General features: G+C 29.7%; 1 protein-coding gene across 4 annotated transcripts; it reads left to right on the top strand.

Moving 5' to 3' along the window:
• Window positions 1-4,449: 4,449 nt before the first annotated feature.
• On the top strand, window positions 4,450-6,837 carry LOC123198089 (probable E3 ubiquitin-protein ligase RHC1A). 4 transcript variants are annotated; one of them, XM_044612670.1, is made up of 2 exons: window positions 4,450-4,611; window positions 5,618-6,837. In XM_044612670.1, exon 2 carries the CDS (start codon window positions 5,717-5,719, stop codon window positions 6,647-6,649), a length of 933 nt encoding a protein of 310 aa, XP_044468605.1. In that variant the 5' UTR covers window positions 4,450-4,611; window positions 5,618-5,716; the 3' UTR covers window positions 6,650-6,837. The 4 variants fall into 4 exon arrangements, with proteins under 4 accessions (XP_044468605.1, XP_044468607.1, XP_044468606.1 ...); XM_044612672.1 differs by having other exon boundaries at window positions 4,460-4,611; window positions 5,646-6,837; XM_044612671.1 differs by having other exon boundaries at window positions 4,460-4,611; window positions 5,622-6,837.
• Window positions 6,838-8,718: the final 1,881 nt, after the last annotated feature.

The raw sequence follows: 8,718 nt of genomic DNA, 5'->3' as shown, positions 1-8,718 counted from the left end.
TAAAAACAAGTATTGCTCAAATAATATTAGTTATTTTTATAATATAATAAAGAGTTTATGGTGTATAATTTATTTTTTATTATTTATATTATTTTATTTTATTTGTTAATTTATTAAAAAATTTGATAATCTAATAGCTAATTTAGAAATAAAATGGTTATCATTTTTATATTAGATGTTAAAAATTATTGATGTAATCCTAATTTTATTATAATTTTATCAATAATTATTAATTTTTTATAAAAAAATCATTTTATTTTCAATTAATATAAAAAATATTTTATAATAATTATACTTTATAATCATTAAGATGTTTACATAAAATAATATTTTAATGCTATTTTATTATATCTAATTAAATATAATAATTATTTATATTTATAAATTTTTATTAAATATAATAATAATAATAATAATTTATATTTAATAATTTTTTATATAATCTATAATTTATGTTCATAATAATTTTTTATATTTTATAATAAAAGATTAATCAAACAAAATCATCACAAATGTTACAATTAGAGCTTGAATTTTAAGGCGAGAATAAGGGATTTTAAGAATGGTGGTTAGAAGTGGTGTTTTCAAGAGTAAAATATAAAAATATTTTATAAGTTGAGATGACGAGGCATGACGCAAGGATGACGTACAATTTGATGCTTCACTTTCACTCCTTGGTTCTAACATAACATCTACGTATGTGTGTATATATGTACATGTATATGTATATGTATATATATATATATTTTAAAATAGTTAAATTGGTTATTAAAATTTAAAAGCAATTATTGATTTCCAGAGCAGAATTGCAGGAACTGGACATAACTTAAAACGTGTTAGATGCAATTCACAATCTTCCTTTTTACAGTTGTATTAGATTCCCATTGTTTGGTATTAAATAAATAAATAAATATATAAATAAATAATCATAATTACAATTCTTTTTCAAAAAAAATAAATAAGGGATGAAATTGGATGTCATCTGCCAGGCAAGGCAAAAAATTTAAATACTTATTTATGTGTTAATTTTTGTTAAAGTTTTTAATAATAGATAAGGATAAAATCATTATTTTATCATTAAACTCTAAAATCTTAAAAGTTAATATCAATTTTTTTATCAAATTTTAAAAACTAACACCTTATCCCTATTTTCAAAGTTTAAAAAATTAATATTTCATTTTCAGAGTATCATTTATTTCTCTCTATTTTTTGGTGACTATTGTTCAACCAACGTCCCATTTGTTGGCACACCCCTTGCATCCCAAATGACAACACGGCGACAAAACTACCACGATATCCTAGATGACGAAGAATGTCGTTTATCGAATATAATTTGAAATGCATCTCATCATCTCGGTTGTTGAACACGATTTGGAGTGTTGATTTGGAACGAAACTGGCCAAATATAAAGAAAGAAAAATCGGCAATAACTTCGATTTGACAAATGAGATTCAGTCAATTCCACCACACTATTCGTCGTTGAGAGAAAAGATAGACAAAGAGGTTATCAAGAAAAGAAGGTCATCGACAGAGAAGATAGTCAAAAAGAAAAAGTTGATCAGAAAATGTAAAGAAAAAAATATTAAAAAAAAGTTGTTGATTTTTAAAATTTTAAAAGGAAATAAATGAAAAAAAATTATATATATTTTAATATTTATATTAAAATTACGATTTTATCTTTATCTTTAATAGTAAAGATAAATGTTTTAAGTTTTGATTTTTTATAAATATATATTTACTTTTAAATTAAAACATTAATGGAAAATACTCTTTAGCCATTAATTAAATGAAAAGAAAAGAAAAGAAAAAACCTTAATTTTACCAATCATAAAATTCTTGAGGAGAGGTCCAGCTCCATATGAGGCCAAAGATAATGACAGAGATTGAAAGGACCATAAAACATCTTTTTCTTGTTAAACAAACACGATTAGTATTAGGTATGGTGTGGGCCTTTTGGAACCACACAATTAATTTTATTTTTTGGCCAAATGATTATTTTCCACCCAAGTCTAAGGAAACACATTTTCTACATATTAATTATTAAAAATCAAACTATTCATTTGTTTATTAAATTTTATTATTATTATTAAAGATAAAATCATTATTTAATAAAATATTTAAAAAATTAAAAATTTATTATATTTTTCATTCTAAATTTAAAAATTTAATAAATTTATTTTCTATCGAAAGTTTAAAAAATCAATATTTTTTTTTTTTTAAATTTTCCCACCCATGCTGTTAGTGGCCAGAAATGGCAATGACTTTCTTCTCTCCCTGCTTCTCTACCATAGAAGACCGCCAATACCAACTGAAATGGTGGCCGAAAACCAACGTTTACTAAATTCTCATTGATTCTTCGTGACGAAGATTAGTGCAAAATATTGATATTTGACATTGTTTTTCTTCTGGAAACATTGATTAATAAAAATTAACAGATGAGTGAGTATTTATACTTTCGATAATTAACAAATGAGAAGTAAGTTTGTATCAAACCGTAGGTGGGAAATAGTAATTTGACCTTTTATTTTTATTTGATTTGATAGGTATATCATTTATCATTTTATTGCCTTGTTTTAATATCAATCTACAATTTCAGATTTGTTAGAGTTGCAAGAAAGAGAGAGTCTCAGTTATTGTTTGTATGTTACATCATAAATCAAAGAGAAGTTGAATGATTGGAAGACTCCAAATTTGAAGTGTGCCAACAAGAAGACATTAATAGATACATCCAAATTTGAAGTGCTAACTTCACTTAGAAGCAAGAGTTTTTTTTAGGGGTTTTATATATATATATATATATATATATATATATATATGTAAGATGATTAAGACTATGAAAATGAAACATTATTCTATTCTATGCGTTCAGCCCAAGAAAAGAAAATTGAAATATCCTGATCATTTATTGGAAGACATGGAATATTGAGCTACTTGTAAAGGCACACACATACATTGTCAAAGTTAGGAACCTGAACATGAACATGAACATGAACTAACTAATAATATATCATCAATATGTGGATATATATTCCATCATTGCCCTATCTGAAACTGAAATCCTCCTCTTCTCTTGACCTCCAGGTTTATATCCCTTCTCTATTTATCCCATTAATATAATCCAAATAATTTCAGTTCACTTTTAAGCCCAACCACACCATTAAAAAAGGATCAACGACAAAACTACCCAATAACAAATTCTCTTGAATCAATCCAATTGACTTTTCTAGGCCACATTCACCCTATAGCCCAAACTTGTTGAGCCTCAACGAATTTAAGGTTGATAATTTGGGTTCAAACTCTAGGCCCAGACCCAACTCTAAAATCTTTTCTGTCTTTTTTTTTTTTTTTTTAAGAGTAGATTCAAACTAAATCGAATTTGAATAAAGTAAGTTCAAACTCACTCAGTTTGGCTTAATGGAGGGGAGTTTGAGTTTGATTCAAATTTAATGAGTTGGTGGTTTGCGTAATTTGAATTCGACTTGATATAAGTTTATAGCTTGAGTTTGGTTTGCATCATGTTGGTTTATGTACACAAGCTAGAGTAAAACTCAAAATTTAGCTTGGGACAAATTGAAATTTATGCTTGCGATATCAAGGCCTAGATATGATTTGAGTAGGCTCGATTTGACTTAAATTCATTTTATTAAAATTTCAACTAAACTTGAGTTAAAAGGTATTTGACTCAGTTTCGCTTAAATTCAGTTCGATTGAAGAACACCCTAGTGTAGTTTCTTATGTAGATACTTTTACTTTAGTTACAACAGACTTAATTGTCATCACAATAAGAATTCCATCAAATTATTTTTAAACCTGTTTTTCATATTTTTATATTCTATAAATTTTATTTTTGTCTTACCATCCTCTAAATAGGGGGACCATTTTTTGAATGTTTCAACTAAACATAAAGATAGGATGAGCTCCAATTTTTAATATGGTTTGGATATAATCTGAATCTATTTGATCTCAAAAGTTAATTTGATTCGATTTAGCTCGGCATAAATTCGTTTAATTAAACTTAGAATCGAACTTGAACTAAAAGATTTAGTTTATTTTTTAATGCGAGCCAAACTAGAGTCGAGGAGTGTTCAGGCTCAGCTCGGCCTGAATCCACTGCTAGTGATATCTCAAAAAAAAAAAGAAAAGATTTACAGCATAAGGATTCTCATGGATTTGAAAAATTACAAAGCATCAAACATCAAAAAACAATTGTATAAGAAATTATTCTTGAAATTTGGACTAACTATAATAAATAAATACATAAAAAAGATATATTAACACTTGAAATTAATTTAAAAAATGATTATTTTATAAAATTAAAATAACATATTTATCTTATTTTAAAATTTGACAACCACAAAATCAATTTATTTTATTGTTTGAGTATAATAAATGGGGCGTAGTACGCACCGCGTATATAATAGAACAAAGCATTGCCATCATTGACTCTAGTCTGGAAGACTAGAAATGAAATGTGGTCTTATCTGTGAACAAAAATGTTACAGCGAAACAAAATGATAATAAAAAAATAAAAATCTCAAATTTTACATTTAGGGTTTCTTTCTTCTTCTTTACCTTTTATAATTCTAGAAAATTCCTTTCGATCTTTTAGAGGTATGTTTCGCTTTGTTTACTGTTGTTAATCGTTCTGGATAATCTCTGTTTTTATTTTAGTACTTTTGGGAATTTCACTTCCTCGAGTCATAGGATCATGTTTTTTTTATTTTTACTAAAGTTTAATTCTGTTTTATTGCTTAGAAGCTGCTAGAAAGGAGAGAAAAATTGGTAATTTTGCTGAATTTGTTTTGTAATGTAAGGAAATTGGCTTAGTCTTCAGTGGGTGATTTTAGTTCTGGAAACTGTTAGCTAAACGGTACAGAATCCAGTTATTTTTTGTTTCTTATTTCTTAATACTGTTTTTTTCTTGAAGTTTAATTGTGGTTCAAACTTTTGATTCTTTTATTTGTGGGAATTGTAACGCTGGATGGAATCTGTTCTCTGTCTATATGGTTGTGGGAACTGATGAATCCAAATATATATTGATTGGTGTACTTTTTAGAAAAAAGAATTATATTGACTAAAAGTATAGTGTTCCATGAAATCAAATAAAGTTACTATTTCTGTGTATTTGTTTGGTGTTGGTTTTGAATTACTTTTTCTTAAGTATAAGTTGATCTTAGTTAACATCACATTTGGACAGCCACTGACATTGAATGACTTCTTAGTCAAATTCAATTAAGTTTTTATATTAATTGGTAGAGTTTACTATTACTTATGCATTGATAACCCTTTTAACAATACATATTATTGTATACAATGTTTTAAAATCTGCATTGGACAATAAAGTCTCAACATTGATTATCTATATTGGGAAAGTGAAAGAGGTGACAATTAAGTTTTTATATTTATTCGTGGAGTGTACTATTACTTATGCATAATACTTTAGTCAAACTTAGAGTTTTCACCAGTTAAATAATGAACGAAATCTAGGAAATGTTTTTGTTGCTTGAATTGCTTCATATGTTTTTATAAATCTTTTGGTTTGTGGAACTCTTTCTAATGGAGATAGCCTTTCATGATAACAAGTAGTTTGTTCTGATATTATTTTATGGATTTTTAGCCAGTATCCTGACAAAATAGTTGAATAGTGAGGAAGTTCTGGGGACAGGTTTTTGTTTTAGACTTCTGAGAGTTTGCAAAGGGAGAAAGAGACGACAGAATGTCAAGTAGCAGAAACACCCACTGGTGTTACAGATGCCGGAGGCCAGTTCGTCTGCAAGGGCAAGATGCAGTCTGCCTGTGCTGTAGTGGAGGCTTTGTTCAAGAGCTTGATGATATGGTGCACATCAGCCCACTGGATTTGTTTGGGTTGGACAGTGATGACGAACGTGACCAGAGTTTTGGTCTTATGGAAGCTTTCTCAGCCTTTATGAGGCAGCAAATGGCTGAGAGACACAACCATGATATCAGGGGTAGATCTGATTCAATTTATGAACATGGCCAGGGCTTTGGACCTTTGTTGATTTTTGGTGGCCAAATACCTGTTAGATTGTCTCGCAATGGTGGGTTTGAAGCACTTTTTGCTGGGGCTCCAGGAATTGGTTTAGCACGGGGTCGTGCTGGTGATTATTTTATAGGTCCAGGACTAGAAGAACTTTTTGAGCAGCTTTCAGCTAATGATCGACGGGGCCCTCCCCCTGCAGCCCAATCTTCAATCAATGCTATGCCTACTATTAAGATCACACAGAGGCATCTTCGATCTGATTCACACTGTCCTGTTTGCAAAGACAAATTTGAGCTTGGTTCAGAAGCGAGACAAATGCCTTGTAACCATATATACCATTCAGATTGCATTGTTCCATGGCTAGTGCAGCACAATTCATGCCCGGTTTGCCGCCAGGAATTATCACCACAAGGATCAAGTAGCAGTCGAAGTGGTCATCAAAGCTCAAGTGGTCCAAGTCAAAGCAGCAGTTTTCGTGGCAATGCCAGTGGGAGGGAGAATCAAGGAAGACGGAGTATATTCTCTAATTTCTGGCCTTTTCGCTCATCAAGTTCTAGCTCTAACCATAATGGAACAGCTGGAAGCAGCTCACCAGCAATGCATGAGAATAACCACCAGATGGGGTACAGTGAATGGCCGTTTGAGTAAGCTCTTAGTCTGCTGCTTGTTGTGATCATAACTCAGTGGCTCCAATTATACCAAATCATTGATTAGGAGCAGAAGTGGTTTGGGACATGCAATTTACTTGTTTGGTGTGTTTACTTGGACGTAATTGAGTATCTTATAGTGTTTTACTGTGCACTTTTTATGCAAATCACTCTTTTCTTTTGTGTCAAGTTACTGTGCCTATTCAATTGTATCTGTTGCCCTATTGTATGCTTAAATAATTTTCTTACCCCTTGTAGCTTTCAGTTTACTTAATATCTGGGCTTTTCTGGTTGGATTGGGGTGGAGAGTTGCTTAATATAGCCTATAAATTCTCTATAAAGTTGAAAATACCTCTTCAAAATTTGAAGTCCATAGGAGTATTAGAGGATCTCATGCCAATGAACTTCTTGTTGACTATCTAATGGTTTCAAACCCTAGTGAGCTAGTCCCATAAAAACAAAATTGTTTCTCTTTGAATAGTCTCCAAGAAATTATTGCCAAACCTATTTTACACATTTTTTTAAATCTCTCTCTTTGTCAAAGCCGCTTGTTTTGGATGCTTCTTATTATAAAGTGGGAAAAGTTTTTTCCATTTTGCGTTCAACCACATTGTTGTCATTAGGAGCAACATGAGATTGCAATGGTTATAAGATTAGAGCTTTGTTTATCTGGAGCTCTAGCATCATAGCTTCCACCAATGGGTACTCTTGCTTTGTTTCTGTGTGAATCTTAAAATACGTAAGATTAGGCACTGACGTTTTGTGAATATGATTTAAGACTCCTTGTTCAAACATTTTTTTTTCATTGACGTGTATTTTGTGGATTTGATAAGAAATGTATGCAAGTGAGTTCGGTAGAATTTGAATGTAAATCTCAGGTTTTTCTATTATAATTTCTTTGAAAACGAAATACGAAGATGTATTAAACATGAATTTCCAAATCTTACAAAAGGAGATTACATTAATTGCCCCTAATTTAGGGTCCCAATTAAAGAATAGCTAATACTAAAAAGTCTCTTACTAAATAGCTAACGCTTATTCCTATACTTTAGAATGACCAAAATACCCTCTTTATATAAGCGTAATTTCTTCAAACCCATTTCCTCAATTGAAATTGTTCAAAACACAACCCTTTACCCTCCACAACTATAGAGAGATTGCCTAAAGTTTGTTCATTTTTTTGGGTGATTTAGGAAGTTTAGAGTGCAAACATGGCTGGTTTGTGTTGGAAAGGATTATTTGACACAATTTTGAGGATTTTCATTTCAAAGTTCCTTGTGTGTTGATTGATGATTTGAAATATTTGAGTTAGTTTGTCGATGATTTCAGTCTTTTTTCCATTGCTTGGCTTGGATTTATGGTGTAGATTTGTAGTTTCTAGGGTTATGAATGTTGTGTTGGTTATGAACTTAATTTTAGAGACTGGATTTACTTTAGAAAATGGAACAAAATATTTGGATAATTATATTTTAGGGTTTAGATTATGGTTTGTAACGTATTGGTTGGGTATTAAGCTTGAAATTGGAGTTTTTTAATGAGCCTCTACACTAATTGCATATTTTTACAAATACCACTGATAAAGTGTATTAGTCCTTATAAGCTTATGTTTGGTTTAGATAATATTTTATAAATAAAAATAAAATATTATTATAAAAATAAATTATTTGAAAGATTTTTGGATATAAATTATTAACATATGAGATGAAATTTGGGATACATAAATATTTATTATGTTTAGTTTGTAGTAATAAAAAAAATACTAATATTTAAATATCTTTAAAATATTATTGGGTATATACAAACATGTTAATGGGTTAGACTGACTCTAGTTTAGTCCATTAGGCTCATGGGCCAGGCCAGAGTTTAGGTTCTCACATTATAGGCCTTCAGGGCGGGTTGACTCATGAATTTTTGAAGGCCTAAGGTTGAATGGTGTTCGATCGTAATCGGATCGGCCCAAGGCTAGCGTATTTAAATAATTTTTAAAAAAATTTTAATTAAAAATTTTAAATACAAATTATTTTTCAATTATTAAAACCAAAGACAATACCTCAGATATTTTATTTATAA

Source organism: Mangifera indica, chromosome 15 (genome assembly GCF_011075055.1).
Source record: "Mangifera indica cultivar Alphonso chromosome 15, CATAS_Mindica_2.1, whole genome shotgun sequence".
NCBI classification, from domain to species: domain Eukaryota; kingdom Viridiplantae; phylum Streptophyta; class Magnoliopsida; order Sapindales; family Anacardiaceae; genus Mangifera; species Mangifera indica.
The sequence above is the reverse complement of the archived record's forward strand: the minus strand, read 5'-3'. Positions and strand labels throughout refer to the sequence as shown.

Bases quoted from the DNA above. Each gene is read 5' to 3' on its own strand.
- LOC123198089 (XM_044612670.1), top strand. From the start codon at position 5,717: ATGTCAAGTAGCAGAAACACCCACTGGTGTTACAGATGCCGGAGGCCA.